Consider the following 19,635-nt stretch of genomic DNA (forward strand, 5'->3'; position numbering starts at 1 on the left):
AAAGCGAACAATATCACAAGTGGGCTGTGCCGTGACATTTGGTATGAGAGCCAGTGTGTGGCGCTGCACGATGTTACGCGTTTTAAAGTCGTGAGGCATCGGGCCAAAACGGACAATATTACAAGTGGGCTGGACCGTGACATAAAGATTCGTGAAACTGTCTCACAAGAGACCTACTCAAGAAAAAATATTATTTTTTATTATAAATATGAACATGATTGACCCGACTCACGAATAAAGATCGATGAAACCGTCTCACAAGAGACCTATTCTTTCGATATCCTTAATTGAATATTCTCGGAAGTTACATAATTTTGGTTAGGAGAACAAAACCAGGACCACAAGGCATGTTTTATGTTTTAACGGATAATCCAATTTTATTAAAACGAAAATTTGGTTTTGATAATGACTTGCACCTGAAATTAATTCCGACTTGTTTTCAAATTTTTTAAAAATAATTGAACGATGATTTTTTTTGCCAACCAATTCGACCCTAATATTTCAAAACAAGAATTGCGACATGATTAAAATTAAATTAAAATATATAGATAGAATAGTTGGAGTATTTAGTTAGTAAGTTATGTAAAATGGAAAAAAAAGAAGATAAATAAGATAAAAGAGTAATCTATACCGTTTTTATCCGTAAGACGGATTGACCTGATCTATACATAGAACGAAAATTATTATTTTTTACATAAAATATAATATTTTACCATTTTTTTCCATAAACATATGCTCGTCAAATCAACAAAAAAAAAAAAAAACTTGATCACAAAAAAATTAAATACATCTTGTTTATAATAATTAAAAAGACCAAAGCTATTCAAGCAAATCAAATAATAACAAAGAAACTAGTTATATATTTATTCTTTTTTACGTTAACTAAAATTAATTTAACATTCCAAATAAAATTAATAATAGTGTTTTTAGAAATTGATAAAAAGGAAAGTTAAAAGAAAAATACATATTAGAAATATAATATAATGAAAATAAATAGAGTGTAGTTTAGAGAAAAAGTTCACGTGCCTTAAATACACTCAATACGCTCAAACTTCTACGCTTGAAAGAATTCACTCGAGAGTAATAAATGAAGAATCCATAATAAAAGAAACACTTCTCCAAATCCCAGATTGAATCTGGCCCATTTCTTCCTCTCATTAATTTACTCGAATCCCATAAATATTTTCACACGGACGCTGTAATTAATTGCTCTGTTGTTTTACCGATTGCCGACACTTTTCACCTTCCTACGAAAAAACAACACACGCAATCGTAGTTTATATAATAATAGTTATACATGTATGTATAAATGAATGAATTCTTACTTTACTATTCAATCGTTTTCTTGGCTTCCTTCTTTTTTCTTTCTCTTTCTATTTCTGTCGTGGGTCAATTATTCTGCGAGGGAGGAGAGAGTTGTAGTAGTAATAGATCACATAAGAGGTAAACTATCGAGTCAAAAAGGGATAAATCTTTTTTTCTGTTTCTTTCTTGGGTAAGTGACAAGTTATTTCTTGACTGTTACTGATTCAAGGTTGCGTTTTTGTGATTTTGGTTTTTGCTTTTGCTTCTATTTTTGGTTGGTTTCTGGTTTGTTATTCTCCTATGAGGGGGTTAGTTGTTTTCGGCATTTTTTTCTTGTTTATGCTGCGTATTTGATATTTTGGTGGTGAAAGTTATCAAAAGTTGTGGATATGAGAATTTTGAAAGGGTGTTGATCTTCGTTTTCATTTTTTTCCCTGCAGATTCTGGAAATCTTCTGCCAGTTTCCTTGGAAATCTGGTTCAAGATTTCGTTGAATTCATTCTTGTCTTGCTCTGTGGTCTGTTCAGGTCTGTTTTTTTCCTCTCTCTCTCTCTCTCTCCATTTTTTTTATGAACTTTTGCAGAGTTTTATCATTACAGATTTGGGATACGAAAGCCTCTTTATCCTGCCTTTTTTGGTTGAAGTTCATGTGCTTGCTGTGATATTTTTTATTTTTGACTTTGCTTTTTTTACACTGTGACTTAATGAATCCTGTGATCAAGGTGGTGTTTGTATAAAATTTCAACTCGGTCTGTTTTTCTTTTCAAACCGTGAAATTACATATTATTTTTATTTTGATTGGACCATCCGTATTTGCAGGTCGTCACATATTACTGATCCCTCTTCATGCCGGCAGCGAAATCTCTTGATTCGGTGGAGTGATTTTGAACCTTCCATTTGAATCTACCGTGTACTCTTCCAGATTCTGCAAATCTTGTTCCAACTTTAGAGTGTTTCTGTGGCATATACAATGATGATGTTCGAAGATATGGGATTTTGTGGCGATCTTGAATTCTACTCTTCCGCTCCTATCAAGGGAGTAGGTCTCTTTCCCCCGCAATCTGCTGAGCCAGAGCCAGAGCCAGAGCCAGAAACTGAGCAAGGCGTGGAGGATGACTACACGGATGAAGAGATGGATGTGGATGAACTGGAGAGGAGGATGTGGAGGGATAAATTAAGGCTAAAAAGGCTCAAGGAAATGAACAAGGGGAAAGAAGGTGTAGATTCTGAAAAACAGCGGCAATCGCAAGAGCAGGCGAGGAGGAAGAAGATGTCCAGGGCGCAAGATGGGATCTTGAAATACATGTTAAAGATGATGGAAGTTTGCAAAGCTCAAGGTTTCGTCTATGGGATTATACCAGAGAAAGGAAAGCCTGTGAGTGGTGCCTCTGATAATCTCAGAGAGTGGTGGAAGGATAGAGTCAGATTTGACCGTAATGGGCCAGCGGCTATAGCGAAATATAAGGCAGAAAATGCGATCCCTGGGAAGGATGAAGGCTCAAGTATTTTTGGCCCTACTCCACACACCTTGCAGGAGCTCCAAGATACAACCCTCGGCTCGCTGTTGTCTGCTTTGATGCAGCACTGTAATCCGCCGCAGAGACGGTTTCCATTGGAGAAAGGTGTGCCACCTCCTTGGTGGCCTAGTGGGAAGGAAGAATGGTGGGTACTGTTAGGTTTGCAGAAGGATAATGGCCCCCCTCCATATAAGAAGCCTCATGATCTGAAGAAAGCCTGGAAGGTGGCCGTTTTAACGGCAGTAATCAAGCATATGTTTCCAGATATCGCGAAGATTCGGAATCTTGTAAGGCAGTCAAAATGCTTGCAAGACAAGATGACGGCCAAAGAGAGCGCAACTTGGCTGGCTATAATCAACCAGGAGGAAGCTTTGGCCAGAGAACTTTACCCGGATCGCTGTCTGCCATTATCTTCGTCTGGTGGCGGTGGGTTTGTTATGAACGATGGTAGTGAGTATAATGTCGAAGGAGCCGACGATGAGTCTAACTTTGAGATGCAAGAGCAAAAGCCAAATCCTGTTATCTTGAATATACCGATGGAGAGTTTCCAAGATCGGCTAACAGTTCAAGTTCAACAACAAGCTCATGCAATCAAAGACGAGTTGATCACGAGTTTTGATTTCTCCAGGAAGAGAAAACCATGCAATGAACTTGACATCATGATGGATCATAAGATATTCACGTGTGAGTTTCTTGGGTGCCCAAATAGCGAACTGCGCCATGGTTTCCAGGACAGAACTTCGAGGGACAACCACCAACTTTCTTGCCCTTACAAACATTCTCCAGAATTCGCGGTGTCAAACTTCAACGTGAATGAAGTGAAACCAGTCGTCTTTTCACAATCTTTTGTCCAGCCAAAGCCGTCTGCAACACCTGTCAATCCCAACCCACATCCCTTTGATCTCTCAGGACTCGGAGTTCCAGAAGACGGGCAAAGGACAATCAACGATCTCATGTCTTTCTATGATACTAATGTCCAAGGAAACAAGAACTCAAAGTGTCAACAAGGCTACATTCATGGTCAATCAATGATGTTGGAAAATAACATGTTCGAAAACAATAAGTTGCCTTCAAATCCATCAATATTTGGTCAACAAGACCGATTCGACCAGTGCAAGATTACGACTTCCCCTTTCACCTCCAACACACCAGAAAATTTCCAACTAATGTTCGATTCTCCTTTCAATATCCCAACCGTTGATTACACAGATCATTTTCACGGAGTTCCAAGTACCAATCTCTCTAAGCCGGACCTTGCAATATGGTACTAAGAAATTCCCAGCCCCCATTGGGTGGAATTTTATCACTTACCATCATCTTATTTATTATTATCATGGTGTTCTCTGTAAAGACCAAGGCAAGGTTGTAATAAATAAGTGGAGGGATGGCTCCCTAAATCACTTTGCCATGTTTGTTTTCCTACAAAATGGATAGATTTATAAATGTTGGCTTGAATTTCATTCAAGGTTTCTTTATCGGGTATTGTTTGTACAACCATAATCTGAGGTTTACAAGTCTATTACTGGGACAGCACTTGGTTGTTTGACGGTGGATTCCTGTCTTTTCATTCATCTGGAAACTTTGTTTAACTGCAAAAATCAAGCAGGTATGCACATGACAAAAGAACTCTTAAAAAAATTAATGTTGATTTTATAACAAATGGCTGATGTTAGATCACAATTATTTATTATAATCATAAACCTTAAACAATAAATCACTTCACGTTCTGCTGCAGTTTCCGCAGTTAACAAATACAAGTGGTGATGGTTAGATAATGTCAAAGCATGAATTGGTCTCCTTGGTAATGGCCAATAACTTTAATTAAATTAAATTTTATTTATTTGTTTTATAATCAAAGCTAAGATGGATCGGATCAAATATGGAGAAGCTCTACCGGTGTCTATTTTTTCCAGAAATCAAACTTTTTAGTGCTATAAATGAATTTTTTAATTGAAGGAAAAAAAAAAGGAGATTTTTAAATCATTCTTTATTAGAAATTATTTGGTGTGTGATTCTTTCAATCGTGTAATAAATATTTTTTCTTCCTCAAGATAATTTTAGAAAGTGTACAATGCAAGGATATGTAGTCCCAATTATTAAATTCATAACAGTTGACCACAGAGTTATATGACTTGATCGAAGTTCAACAGATTAAGGGAGCAAAATGCACTCAGGTGCAAATTGTTTATCGTTTATTGGTGATATATAACAAAAAAAAATAAAAAATCTTTTGGTTATCTTTGATTTGTTTTTGGTCGAGTCTCTAATTATATATTGTTTTCGGGTTATTTGCAGAATAACTTGCTCATATATATTTTTGAAGAACAGATCTCATGACCAAATAATTTGTTTTAAGATCAAATGTGAGTTTACGTTCAAATCATAAAACAATTGTCATTTTTGAAAGAGTAAGTCTTTTGTGAGACGGTCTCATGAATCTTTATCTGTGAGACTGGTCAACTCTACCGATATTCACAATAAAAAATAATATTTTTCCCAGAAATCACTCATCCGGTGCTACTTCAATTATGTTCATTTAACCTAACAGAACTCAAACCTAAAAGCTGCCAGAGAAATTCCCAAACAACAAGATAGCAGGGGATGTGCTAGAGCGCCCCATGTGTTGCTTGGAATTTCTAGACAGCTAGTCAATTGTTGGGGCGCCCCAACACTCCACCTACTGCGCCCAGGCACACCGGAGGCCCCTAGGTGCCCAAAAAGTGGTGCTTAAGCGTCGGGGGCACTGTTTCACGAAAGATTGCAGAGTTTTTTTGAGTTTTCTGCAATCATTTCGATTTATGGTGTCTCTTGATGATTTTATTCAGACTCTTGAATGAATAGAAACCCCAAATGATCGAAAGATCATGTGTATGCAGACAAACAATCCTAAATAATGAATCAAAGAACAATTCGAAATGTTTTATCAGATTTTTCAGAACACCTTGCATATTCATGAAGTCTTCTTGCTTTGTAACAAAATAAGTTTTTATCATTTTTTGGTTATTGAACTTGTGATTTACTCTATTGTTATCATCAGTTGAAACATTTTTTTTAGAGTAGATTGTCATCTACTGAATCATCAAGAACGAGACGAAATCTATTGTTATCACCAGTTGAAACATTTTTTTTAGAGTAGATTGTCATCTACTGAATCATCAAGAACGAGACGAAATCTTCTTGCACATATAATGTTTAACAATAACTTTCAACTTTCAATGCTCAAAGCTTTCTCTAAATCCTCATATACCAACATTACCTATCGTTGTAAATGGCCAAATAAAAAAAAATATTTACAATTTTTTAAACTTACAAATTAAATAAACTTTTTTCATTAATATCCTTCATCACCAAGTTAGACTTGAATATGGAAATAATTGGTACTAAAGGGTAACACATCTACTAACTTTAAAAGCAACATTTATGCAAGAGAACATGTATGGCTGGCTTGTGCATGCACCCACACAATCTCCACTAACCCTTTTACAAAAATATCATGTACTAAATAACAATCCCACAAATTATTAACGTTTTTATAAATTTAATCACTATTTAATTTAATACCTAATTAATATTTAACTTAATACCTAATTAATTTATAAATTTAATTACAATTTAATTTAATACCTAATTAATTTATTATCTCAAGGTTGGCAGACAGATGATGGTGTTGTACATGCAGTATGGTAAGAAGTATCTCATGCTCAGTAGACAATTTCTGATTAGGGCTAGAGTGACAATAATTAAAGAATAATTTCTTTTTTAGTGATCTTTAGTGGTAGAAGTGGATTAGTTAAGGTTATTCGATTAATGGTATTTATTAAGGATAAACAGCTCTTGTCGGATAAAGAATTCTCAATTTTTATTAAATAAATATATTTAATAGGTCTCATGTGAGACGGTATCACGAATGAGTCGACTCGATCCATTTGGAGTCAAAAGTAATACTTTTGACATAAAAAATTAATATATTTTCATGGGTCAGGTAAGGCCTGATCAAATATGAGATTCGTCTAACAAAATTGATCCATGAGTTTTTATTTTGTTATTGATATACATTTTAATCAAAATCTTCTGATATTTCATGATTTCACATTATTGTGGACAAAAAACCTTAGTACCAAATGTGCAAGCACGTATGCCAGTTGAGAGAAATTCAACGTAATATTTCGAAGCAAACATTTTACTAAATATATTTAATTTAAAAATAAGATCTTTCCTATGGTTTGAAACAAAAAAAAAAAAAAACAAACAAACCAAAATATGAATAAATAATTTTAAAAAATATTATTTAATTTATAATTGATCTACTGATCATGTTTTCTATGGATGCCAAGCCTACACGATCAAGCACGTCGCCTGAACAACAAGACGAATAAATAATCTAAACTAAGTATAAATTAATTTAATTATAAAAGCACTATTTGCATGAAATAAAATCAACAAAGACAAAAACTTGTGTGAAACGGTTTCACGAGTCATATTTTGTGAGATGAATCTCTTATTTGGGTCATTCATTAAAAATATTACTTTTTATGCTAAAAGTATTATTTTTTATTGTGAATATCGGTAGGATTGGCCCGTTTCACAGATAAAGATTCGTGAGAACGTCTCACAAGAGACATACTCAATTACATAATGATGTAAAAATTATAAAAAACGGTATGAAAGAGTGTGTGACCGAAAATGAATCTATTCTTGTCTTCTAACCCATCTAGCTATTCCTGACTAAAGCAAAGAACGATAAACATTTCCAGGGAGTTAAGACAACAAATAATTGCCAATGAATCTCAAATTTATTTTTTGCCTGATGACAACTTTATATTTTTTCGAGCGTTGACAGCATATTGTCTCATTATTAAGAGTAAGAGGTGCCTGCATATATATGAAAGAGCTTCAGGCCAAATTGTGAATTATGACAAAGCTGTCGTCACTTTTAGCACAAGTGCTTGCGCAGGTACTGTTAATGCAATTCAGAATATTCTTTCAATTATGACAGAGTGTCGTCACTTTTATCACAATTAATTGCTGTGACGAATGTTACAAAATTTCAGATAACATGCAACGGAATATTAAAGTTTGTAACACAAATTGACTTTAAATAAATATGATGGATAAGATTAAATTTGCACTAGTATAAATACTTGTGTAAATACTTGCTTTCTAAAAAAAATGACCAGAATAAAACTTATTCAAGAAAGCAACAAAAACGTGATGCCAAAAACTAGAGCAACAAAAACGATCTTCAGCCAACTTCGTCACGGATTTTGTTTGTAGATGTCTCCAACAAGCAATGCAACACGCGGTATCAGCACTTCTTCGATCAAGCAGCGATGTTGTGAATTAATTTTCTCTGAAAGGTTTGTGTCGTGCAAAGTGCGTGAATGATCAATCCAAGAGCCAGCGTCAACAATGTCCTTGTTTATCTTATTTGTAGACTTCATCTCTCCTATAGTTTATCTTCATAAGGAAACATATTACACAAGGAAAACATGAGTTTAATTAGGAACAAACTCCTTTTAAATATTGATACCATATTGATACTCACGGGGAATTTAGGGTCCGATTCCAGCAAGTGTCACTAGTCCAGACGCGGTTTCTGAAATTATCCTGAGCCTGAAATCACAAATAAGATCGTTAGGAGGGGGTCAGGAGGGTGTCCTGGCGTAGCCCCTCCGACGCTCAAGTCAAAGACTGAGGATATATGGGGGGAGCAGCTAAGGGTGCTGCTGAAAACGATATAATGAATTGAATGAATTAACACTCAAACCTGGTATTTATAAGAGAATACCTGGGCCCTTGATGGGCCTGTCTTCAATTTGGGTTAGGGATGGGCCAGGAGTAATGAGCCCATCCCTGGGGTATCACCAGTCTCCCCCTCCCAAGTCGAACTGAATCGCAGGTTCGAAGTTCGATTAATTGTATTGTCCTCGGTTTACGGGGCGTGAGTTGTGCACTTTCTTCCTGCCGCTCGTCAGTCTTCCACTGCAATTCACCAGCTCTCTCCCGTCTAAGTCTCATCTGTATGTTAACCTTAACGTCGCTTCATCATCACCTCACCACCACCGTCGTGCACACCTTGGCCACCGCCTCGCTCGAGCCGCCGCCTGAGCCTCGCCAAACCACCACCCCACCACGCCCGAGCCACCACCCCGGCCTGCTCGCCCCTCGCCACGCTCGCCCATGCTCTTCCTCCGCTCGGCTGCTCGCCTCGCCCCACGCCCTCGCCAAGCTGCCCTGCCCTCACCAAGTCATGCCTCGCCTGCGCGAGCCTCGACAGCGAACGCTCGCCCGAGCCCCCTGCTCGCCTCTCGCCGTGCTCGCCTGAGCACCCGAGCGCTCCCCTCGCCACGCTCACCCGAGCGCCCATCATCGCTCACTCGCCCGGGCGCTCGCCCTGCTCTCCTCTCGCCGTGCTCGCCTCTCGCCGTGCTCGCCCGAGCGTCCCGAGCTCGCCTCTCGCCTTGCTGCATGCTCGCCCGTACGCACGCTCACCCACGTACGCACGAGCGCTTGCCCGCAAGCACTCGCCCTCACGCCTGCTCGCCCGCAAGTGCACCAGCTCGCCCTCACGCCTGTTCGCCCCACTCCCTCTGCACGCTCGCCCGTACGCACGCCCTTCATCCGCCAGCTAGTCTCGACGCCCAAGCACGCCCTTGCGAATGATCGTGTGATTTCTGAAAAAATTATGGGGGCGTTGCCCCCACACCCCCACGACCTGACCGGGCAGTGGCAAACATTGTTCGTTAACGACAAACGAAATAAATTTTTCTAACACAATATGCCCTCGTCGCCCCCATCTTCACGGTCCTCTACTAAGCTTTTGAAGGGAAATAATTTTCACTTCCCCACGTCCTTGACTCCTCTGTTAAAATAGTCCTTAGCAGGAAAAATAAAGTTTCAACCTTTTCACCTTCTAACTCATCTGCTAGGCGATGCCTTAGCAGGAAAATAAAACTCTCACCTTATCATCTCGTAACTCCCCTTCTAAGCCGGGACTTAGCAGGGAAAATCAAACTTCAGCCTCCTCACCCTCTGACTCCTCTACTAGGCTCAGACCAAGTAGGATAATAAAACTTCAACACCCCCACCCTCTAACTCCTCTGCTAGGTGCTACCTCAGCAGGAAAATAAAATTTTAACACTCCCACCCTCTAACTCTTCTGTTAGGTGATACCTTAGCAGGAAAATAAAACTTCAACACCCCCACCCTCTAACTCCTCTGCTAGGTGATACCTTAGCAGGAAAATAAATATTCTCCACCCTCACCCCCTAACTCCTCTGCTAGGCGATGCCTTAACAGGAAAATAAAATTTTTCTCATCCCCAACTCTGCTCCTCTGCTAAGCGATGCCTTAGCAGAAAAATAAAGATTCTCCACCCTCACCCTCTAACTCCTCTGTCAAGCGACGCCTTAGCAGGAAAATAAAAATTCTCCTCATCCCCAACTCCGCTCACCCACTAACTCCTCTGCTAGGCGACACCTTAGCAGGAAAATAAAAATTCTCCTCATCCCCAACTCTGCTCCTCTGCTAGGCGATGCCTTATCAGGAAAATAAAGATTCTCCACCCTCACCCCCTAACTCCTCTGCTGGGCGACACCTTAGCAGGAAAATAAAAATTCTCCTCATCCACAACTCCGCTCACCCCCTAACTCCTCTGCTAGGCGACACCTTAGCAGGAAAATAAAGATTCTCCACCCTCACCCCTAACTCCTCTGCTAGGTGACGCCATAGCAGGAAAATAAAATTCAACGCGCCCACCCTCTAACTCCTCTGCTAGGCGATGCCTTAGCAGGAAAATAAAATTCAACGCCCCCACCCTCTAACTCCTTTGCTAGGTGACGCCTTAGCAGGAAAATAAAATTCAACACCTCCACCCCCTTACTCCTCCGCTAGGTGATACCTTAGCCGGAAAATAAAATTCAACCCCTCCACCCTCTAACTCCTCTGCTAGGTGATACCTTAGCAGGAAAATAAAGATTCTCCACCCTCACCCCCTAACTCCTCTGCTAGGCGATGCTTTAACAGGAAAATAAAATTTTTCTCATCCCCGACTCTGCTCCTCTGCTAAGCGATGCCTTAGCAGGAAAATAAAATTCTTCTCCTCCACTCTGCTCCTCATCTAGGCGATGCCTTAGCAGGAAAATTTAATCCATTTCATCCTCACAATACAACAACATCCACGAACTTAATATAAGAACTTGGCTTTATTAACTTTCAACTGATAACATAAGATAAATTCAGAAACAAAATACAGCAAAATTCAAGTCAAGATTAATATTCTCTAAGGTGGCAAGCGTTCCTCAGCCTCTTTAGACCCTTGCCCGACGCATTCTCCAACTTTTATCTCTGCTCCTCTTGTACCTCCATAGGACAAAGTTACACAGTTCTTCCTTTCCTAATCATGTTAACCTCCAAACGCGCTCTTTTCCCTTCCTCCCTCACTGCCCCTTCATAACATCGACGCGTGACCCTCTGATCCCCGCATAAAACTCCAACCTCCTTCCCTACGGGAAACTTCAACTTCTGATGATACGTGGACACTACAGCTCTGAAATCCTTTAGGGCTGGTCGCCCCAGAATTCCATTGTAAGCAGATGGGGTGTCCACCACAGTAAATGTTGTCATTTTTGTTACCCGCTGAGGCACATGTCCCAAAGATAGAGGAAGGACAATCTGACCGAGCGGCGGGATGGGATGTCCTGCCAATCCATACAGCGGGGTGGATACCGGCTCAAACCCAAATCCTTCCATTTTCATTTGATCCAACGTGCTCTTGAACAAGACGTTCACGGAGCTTCCATTATCAATAAATATCCTCGCCACATCATAATTGACAATTGTGGTCGTTACCACCAAGGCATCGTTATGTGGAGTCATAACGGCTCGAAGGTCTTCCACCCCAAAACTGATGACGGGGTCTTGTGGTAAGTCTGCACCCTTAGATATCTCAAAGTTCTCCAACCTTCTCCCATGTGCCTTCCGAGCTCGCCCAGAGTCTCCATCAGTAACACCCCCCGAGATCATATGAATCATTCCTCTAGTAGGGTGGTTATCCTCATTCATTCCTCTCCTCGGTTCGACGAGTTCCTGAGGAACACCTTGACCTTGAACTTCATCTCTCTGCTCCCCTGACCCTCTGATTTAACCATGGAGGGCCTTGACCACGCCTAGGGGACGGGCGAGACCTCGGTCGACTCCTGGATGCAGATCCTTCTCGTCTGTCCCGCGAAGGCAACCTAGCACTGCTCTTAGCCCTTCGCGACTTCTCCCACCTCTCTTCGGGCTCCCTCATCTCCATCACCTCGTCACGACTCCTATTCAGAGGAACATGTGATGAGAATTGTCTTTTGTCCCTAGCATTATCATCCTCTCTCTCGCCCGCGCCTCTCTTTCTACTTCCTCTTTCCGCTCCCTCAACTCTACTTCCCCCAGGTCGCTGCTCCATCCTCTTATGCCGCTGGGCATCTTCGAGATTTACATATTTTTTCGCCCGAGATAACAGCTCATCATAACTTGATGGAGGTTTCTTTACTAATGATTTAAAGAACTCTCCTCCTCTAAGTCCCTGGGTAAAGGCACTTATAATGATGTCAGGAGTGGCCGCTGATATCTCCAGCGCTGCGTTGTTGAAACGGTGGACAAATTCTCGCAAAGTTTCAGCCTCTTGTTGTTTCATCACAAACATGCTCAAATAATTCTTCTGGTGCCTCTTGCTGCTGGCAAATCGGTGCGAGAAAGCTGTAGCGAAATCCTCAAAGGACTGTTTGGAGTTGGGTTGCAAGGTATTAAACCGTTGCTGAGCTGACCTCACCAACGTGCCCAGAAACACCCTGCACCTAACCCCATCTGAATATTGATGTAATAGGGCCGCATTCTCAAATCTCCCCAAGTGTTCTTCGGGGTCAGTATGTCCATCGTACTCTCTCACATTTGACTGTCGAAAATTTGGAGGAAGTCTCGTACTCTCTCACATTCGACTGTCGAAAATTTGGAGGAAGTCCTTCTTCTAAAATGGCTAGTGAAAAGAGACTTCCTCTCTTGGGTGCCGGTGCTCTGCTTCCCAACTGCTGCCTCAACATCTGTATCTCCCTCCACATCTCATCCATCTCCGGATTCTCCTCACTTGGGAGGGGTCGCGTCTCCTCCACCCTACTCTGACTGCCCTTCACATTCTCCTCTCGCTCCTGGCGAGCGGCCTGATCTTCTGCAAATATAGACTCTTGATTCCTCTTCATGGCCTCATCCACTGTCCGGGTGATAAATTGGCCCAACTGTTCCAGGGTCAAGTTCCCCACATTCTCATTGGGACGGGGTTGCTCGACCCTTGTCTCGTGAAGGGACTGCTCGGTTCTTGTCTCTTGACGAGATTGTTCTTGTCTCGTCTCAAGACGCGGTTGTTCTTGTCTTGTCTCAACATAAGATTGTTCGGGTCCCCTCTGAGGACGCGATGATGCCGAGGTAACTCTTCTACTTCCTTTCTTGCCTACCATCTCTACGTCTCAACTCAAGTGTTCCCACAGACGACGCCAAGTGATACTCACGGGAAATTTAGGGTCCGATTCCAGCAAGTGTCACTAGTCCAGACGCGGGTTCTGAAATTATCCTGAGCCTGAAATCACAAATAAGATCGTTAGGAGGGGGCCAGGAGGGTGTCCTGGCGTAGCCCCTCCGACGCTCAAGTCAAAGACTGAGGATATATGGGGGGAGCAGCTAAGGGTGCTGCTGAAAACGATATAATGAATTGAATGAATTAACACTCAAACCTGTTATTTATAAGAGAATACCTGGGCCTTGATGGGCATGTCTTCCATTTGAGCTAGGGATGTGCCAGGAGTAATGAGCCCATCCCTGGGGTATCACATATCATTTTAATATTTGAATCATTATCTCATAATCTAGAAAGGCAAAATCTCATTCAATATTATACGTTGTAATAATATTGAACTTGCAAAAGGCCTTGCACAATTTGATCTGTCAAACCCCTCACCCATGTTTTGAGATGATAACTCTTATCCATCGCGGTTGATAGATATAGTTATTTCTTATTTATTTAATGTGTAATTTGATTTTTAATTTTTTTTTAAAAAAACCTTTAATATATTTGGAAGGATCCTTATCCATTCACTGCCAACTAACCTCAGCTGTCATGAATCTTGGATGCACATAAAACAAACAAAGATGCCGAGACACACACAACACGCAATACACACACTGCAGTGTCGACAATCTCCACTTTACCAGCTGTTTCGATATATTTGCAACTTGAAACTTAAATATTAAAAAAATCTATATAAGAAACTTTTATTTGTAAAACTAGCACTTTGAGAGTCAATATTGCTGCATTTGAAACTATATTAGAGAAAGGTCACGACTTTATTCGGCATTGTATCCATAATTTTTTTTTTCAATAATTTGCACTTTCCAGTTATATTATTCATATGATTATGTCGTATTACTAATGATTCAAAAATATATTATTGTAAAATTTAAAAATAATTCTCTAATTTCCGTGTAACTTACACTCCACAGTACTGCCCATCCACAGTGAATCACTTCCCTTGATTCTTCTGGCTGTATTTTTACAGTCAATTACTAAACCCACCAACCAAAATTATACTCTTCTCAAAGTCTTGTGATTTGTTGTGCTGTTGACCATTTTCCCTTGAGAACACGGCTCTGTCACTTTCAGTTTCTTGCACCCGCATAACATTTACTTTCCACTACACTGTGGTGTCTGTCTATCTAGACGAGATAAAGGCTGGATAGCCTTTATGGGATTCTTTTCAGTACATTTTCTTTTTCTTGATTCTTGGGCAAGGAAAAGGTGGGCTTTTTACTATTCAATGTAAGAAATTCTGGGTTTGTTTTGTTTGCAGATTAGTATTAGTGTATTACTCTCATGCAGATGTGGAACTCTTTTTAGGCTATTTGTTGTTTTTGGGTTGATAAAAAGTTGGGGGTTTTTTGTGGGACTCTTGGTTGTTAAATGATTAGAGGTAATGATTGGAGTGTTTTAAATTCTGCTATAATGTGCTCGGATTTGAAAGCAAGGTGAGGGAAAGCTTTCACTGTTCCACATTTATTGCTAAGGGCGCCCCTATTTTTGTAGGAACTTGTTCCGCATTTGCATTTTGATTTTGCTCTCAACTTTTTACTCTTAATATTTTTGTGTTTGTGAGATTCCTGCCTTTCGAATTCCTTCATTTTTCCTCATAATAAACTTGGCCATTGTCTATAAATTTATCAGCCCACGTTTCTTCTTGAAAAGAATGCAGTTCATTTGTTTTGTAGTGCTGTTATTGGTAGAATTATCCGTTGGAGAATTGGAAATAGATTCATTATTGGAAGTCAAAAAGGGAATTCAGAGTGATCCTTCCGGGAAAGTTCTTGTTTCATGGGATCCTAAGTCTTTAGAATCTGATGGTTGCCCCAAGGACTGGTACGGCATTGTTTGCAGGAATGGTAGTGTGACCTCAATTACGCTGAATGATTTAGGATTAGTCGGAGAACTCCAATTTTCTGCTATTTCTGGGCTCAAAAAACTTCAGAACTTAAGTATTTCCAATAACCAGTTGAGTGGCACTCTGACAAAAGAGATTGGATTGCTTCAATCTCTGCAAAGTTTGGATCTTTCACGCAATTTGTTTACAGGTTCAGTCCCTACTCAATTTACAACCTTAAAAAACCTGGTACTTGCTAATGTTTCATTTAACAGGATGGGAGGAGAAATTCCATCTGGTTTTGCTAGTCTGGAGCTTCTAAAGTACTTGGACTTCCGCTGGAATGATTTTGTAGGAGATTTAATGGCCCTTTTAGGACAACTAGATTCCGCGTTGCATGTTGATTTGAGTAGCAATATGTTTTCGGGAACTATGGACTTAGGATTAGGAAATCCCGATTTTATTTCGTCTATTCAGTATCTGAATATTAGTCATAATAACTTGACTGGAGAACTCTTCCCTCACGATGGAATACCGTATTTTGACAGTCTGGAGGTGTTTGATGCCACTGATAATCATTTTGTCGGAAATGTCCCATCTTTTAGTTTTGTGGTATCTCTTAGAGTTCTTAAAATTAGAAACAACCAGTTATCAGGTTCCATGCCGCAAGGCCTTTTGCAAGAGAGCTCGATGATCTTGTCTGAATTAGATCTAAGCCAAAATCATCTTGAAGGTACGTGTACCAGATGCATTGCTGTAAACTTTTATATTATTCTTGCAGTTGTTCAAAGGTGAACTTTGGCCAGAAATTTTAGCTTTTACTGTTAAAAGAATGCTGTTTTAGTTTATTTTACTCTGTCTCTGTGATGCTCTAGTTTTTATGTTTGCCTCTATTCAGGTCCAATCGGAAGTATAACTTCTGAGAATCTGAGGACACTAAATTTATCATATAACAGGCTTTACGGTCCCTTACCTACACGAGCCGGTCACTGTGCAATAATAGATCTTAGTCACAATATGTTCTCAGGAGATTTGTCAAGAATTCAGAATTGGGGAAATTATATTGAAGTAATCGACTTGAGCTCAAACGAATTAACTGGATTCTTACCAAACCAAACATCTCAGTTCTTGAGGCTTGCATCAATAAAGATTTCCAACAACTCATTAGGCGGAGTTCTTCCACCTGTTCTTGGAACATATCCGGAGTTGGAAGTTATCGATTTTAGCGTAAATCAACTGAGTGGTTCCCTTCTTCCTACCCTTTTTAACTCCACAAAATTGACTGAAATTAACCTGTCTTTGAACAAATTTTCTGGCATGATACCCATCGATGCAACCCGCTCACAAAACTACAGCCTGATAGCTCTCAATCTTTCGTACAATGAACTTACAGGTTCATTGCCCCCTGAACTGGGTAGATTTCATCTCATGGAAAACCTTGACCTATCTAACAACGATCTTGAGGGTGGTATCCCTGATGATCTTCCTGACACGATGAAAGAATTTAATGTATCATACAATAATCTATCTGGGATTGTTCCTGGAAGGTTACAGAAGTTCCCTTCTTCGTCTTTTCATCCTGGAAATTACTTGCTGATACTCCCGAACGAGGCATCTTCAGCGAAAGGCGATGGCAATTTAAGCTTGAGGACGCATGGTTCTCACATGAAATCTGCAACCCGAACTGCCATTATTGTTGGTGTGGTCGGTGGTGTATCCATTTTAGTGATACTGGTTTTAGTGATCTTCTGCAGAGTTCATCAAGAAAGAGTTAATACAACCTCCACAGAAACTGGTTGCGAAAAAGGTGAGCATCTTAGAAACCATTGTCCTGATTCATCATCAATAGTCCGAGTCTCATTATGATTTTATGTTCAGTGGGTGCAGAATCTGGCCATCAGCACAGGGATGTCTCTTCAGCAGTTGACGAAAGGAAAGACCGCGACTTTCAAGAATCAACAAGAAAAACGGAAGTGGTACCTCGTCCTGCATCCATCACCACCCAGTCTGCTAACACATCACCTACAGTGCTTTGTCATCAACCTGAAAATTCAAATTCTCTCAAGGTTTGCTCACCAGGAAAACTGGCAGGAGATCTACATCTTTTTGGTAACTCCATGAAATTTACTGCAGAAGAACTGTCAGCTGCGCCTGCAGAAGCGATTGGTATGAGTTGCCATGGAACGCTGTATAAGGCTGTGCTTGCTTCAGGTCACTTGCTGGCAGTAAAATTGCTAAAAGAAGGGATTGCGAAAGGGAGAAAGGAATTCGCAAGAGAGGCAAAGAAACTAGGAAATATTCGACACCCCAATTTAGTTTCTCTTCAAGGATTTTATTGGGGTCCGAAGGAGCATGAGAAACTGATCATAGCTAAGTATATCGACGCGCCATGTTTGGCACTCTATATTCATGGTAAATTGTGAATTTGTTTTCATAACACTATCAAGTGTTGGGGTCCTATATGCGTATTGTTTAAATTTGATATCTAAAAATATTGAAGCTTTAACAAATTTCAGGTATAGATCCAAGAACGCTTCCTCCTTTGTCGCTTGGGAAAAGGCTCAAAATCGCTATTGATATCGCTCGATGCCTCACTTATCTACACAACGAAAGTGCCATACCTCATGGAAATCTGAAATCAACCAATATCTTGATCGAAATTCCCACCACAAATACACTTTTAACAGATTACAGTCTCCACCGATTATTAACGTCAGGAGGTACGGCCGAGCAAGTGCTGAATGCAGGTGCTCTTGGCTACCGGCCACCTGAATTTGCGTACATGAACAAACCTTGCCCATCCCTCATGAGCGACGTTTATGCTTTTGGCATCATTTTGCTGGAACTTTTGACCGGAAGAAGATCTGCTGATATCATCCCAGGGAATCCTGAAGTAGTGGATTTGTCAGAATGGGTGAAGCTAATGGCTGAAGACAACCGTGTAAACGAATGCTTTGATGCGGAGATTTTGGGGACACAGGGCGTGGGAAGTGTCCCAGAGGGCCTAACTTCCATGCTTCAGATTGCTCTGAAGTGTATCCTTCCGGCAGCTGAACGGCCGGATATGAAAATGGTCTTTGAAGATCTTTCTTCTGTAGCTCCGTGATAGCCTCAATAAGAGTTTGTTTGTAAATTTCTTGTTTACTTATTAGCTTTTTTGAAGTTTACTTTATCATTCTTTCCTAGTTGTGTAGTTTGAAATTCATTTTTCATCTGCCGTTTTAAGAACAGAACTTAAATCTTCATGTGTATGGTTAAACTGCCATTTCTTAACATAGCAGACATTGTGCATCATGCATCAGTTCATGTTAAATAAGTAATACTATTAATTAGATCACCACTGTACATGTGTATTAAATAAATTTAGAAATTGTATCGCACAATGGCTGATATAATAATTGTCTCAGAACAATTTAAACATAATATTTGAGTTGTTGTACGATTTAAAAAATTTGAGAATAAATGGTAAGTAATACATAATGGCCACATAAATATAGTAATTTACTTGATGACTTTGAAAAAAATTTAATTGTTAGTTGCTATTTTTATATGGATTTGTCCTTCATTAAATTCTAGTCAACTTGAACCATTTCCCAATTCCTACTTTTCTTTTTATATTATATTATATAATTTTCCATTTTAAAAAATATCATCGAACACTGATAATCACAATATAAAAAAATAAATAAATTAAAGGGATATTTTACTAATAAAACTAAAACATTATTATAAATCTTATGAATATTTTTATTTTTACAAACTTTACATTTTGTCATTCTAAATTATACATTTTTACTGTACTAAATGTGAATTTTTTTATCTACAGATTAGCAATTACTCCTCTGTTTCAGAAAATCATTATTTATTTATAACACTTTTAATATTAATTATAAATTATATTTTTAAACCCCCTCAAAATAATAAAAAAAATAAGTAATTTAATTATATTCTGAAACTTTAAAGAGCTTAGGGCCAGCTCTTGAATATTTTTAAAGTATTTTATTTACATTTTAATAGATTGGTATTGTTGTAATTCCTTACATGAGATGATGACATCATCCCCTAAATTTGCTTAGCCGGACAACCAAAAATATGTTTAAATTAGTCGTAATACAAATATTAAAAATCTAGATAAATTAATTAACATTTTTTTTTTAATTTCGATTAATGTCTCGTTTCCATATGTTCAACACCCATTTAAAATTGTTATGCACACATTAAATTCCTCTTTACTAAATTTTTCCCGTTTTATTAATTTTTCCAAATGATATGGAACTCTGACTCTCTCCCACTCCAGTCGTTGCTTTTTTCTCTGTTACTTCAAAGTACATAGCTGCTTCAATTTTAGTTTCAGTCACTCGAATTTTCTATAT

The 19,635-nt window shown here is 39.3% G+C and overlaps 3 protein-coding genes across 4 annotated transcripts; 2 read left to right on the plus strand and 1 right to left on the minus strand.

The window, feature by feature from the left end:
- Positions 1-1,133: 1,133 nt before the first annotated feature.
- On the plus strand, positions 1,134-4,297 carry LOC142553601 (protein ETHYLENE INSENSITIVE 3-like). 2 transcript variants are annotated; one of them, XM_075663969.1, is made up of 2 exons: positions 1,134-1,495; positions 2,125-4,297. In XM_075663969.1, the coding sequence occupies exon 2, from the start codon at positions 2,276-2,278 to the stop codon at positions 4,091-4,093; it is 1,818 nt and encodes a 605-aa protein (XP_075520084.1). In that variant the 5' UTR covers positions 1,134-1,495; positions 2,125-2,275; the 3' UTR covers positions 4,094-4,297. The 2 variants fall into 2 exon arrangements, with proteins under 2 accessions (XP_075520084.1, XP_075520085.1); XM_075663970.1 differs by having other exon boundaries at positions 1,134-1,443.
- Positions 4,298-11,198: 6,901 nt separating this feature from the next.
- On the minus strand, positions 11,199-11,573 carry LOC142554542 (uncharacterized). The gene has a single exon (XM_075665205.1). The coding sequence runs from the start codon at positions 11,571-11,573 to the stop codon at positions 11,199-11,201; it is 375 nt and encodes a 124-aa protein (XP_075521320.1).
- Positions 11,574-14,200: 2,627 nt separating this feature from the next.
- On the plus strand, positions 14,201-18,556 carry LOC142553602 (putative inactive receptor kinase At5g10020). Its single transcript, XM_075663971.1, has 4 exons — positions 14,201-15,995; positions 16,161-17,069; positions 17,141-17,674; positions 17,779-18,556. The coding sequence occupies exons 1-4, from the start codon at positions 15,092-15,094 to the stop codon at positions 18,366-18,368; spliced, it is 2,937 nt and encodes a 978-aa protein (XP_075520086.1). The 5' UTR covers positions 14,201-15,091; the 3' UTR covers positions 18,369-18,556.
- The last annotated feature ends 1,079 nt before the right edge of the window (positions 18,557-19,635 follow it).

Source organism: Primulina tabacum, chromosome 8 (genome assembly GCF_025594145.1).
Source record: "Primulina tabacum isolate GXHZ01 chromosome 8, ASM2559414v2, whole genome shotgun sequence".
NCBI classification, from domain to species: domain Eukaryota; kingdom Viridiplantae; phylum Streptophyta; class Magnoliopsida; order Lamiales; family Gesneriaceae; genus Primulina; species Primulina tabacum.

What these genes read in the sequence shown, in the direction of transcription:
- LOC142553602 (XM_075663971.1), top strand. Translation starts at nt 15,092, where the DNA reads ATGCAGTTCATTTGTTTTGTAGTGCTGTTATTGGTAGAATTATCCGTT. An exon ending in AAGCCAAAATCATCTTGAAG is followed by an intron (nt 15,996 to 16,160) that starts GTACGTGTACCA and finishes GCCTCTATTCAG; the next exon opens with GTCCAATCGGAAGTATAACT. An exon ending in AGAAACTGGTTGCGAAAAAG is followed by an intron (nt 17,070 to 17,140) that starts GTGAGCATCTTA and finishes TTTTATGTTCAG; the next exon opens with TGGGTGCAGAATCTGGCCAT.
- LOC142554542 (XM_075665205.1), bottom strand. Translation starts at nt 11,573, where the DNA reads ATGGAAGGATTTGGGTTTGAGCCGGTATCCACCCCGCTGTATGGATTG.
- LOC142553601 (XM_075663969.1), top strand. Translation starts at nt 2,276, where the DNA reads ATGATGATGTTCGAAGATATGGGATTTTGTGGCGATCTTGAATTCTAC.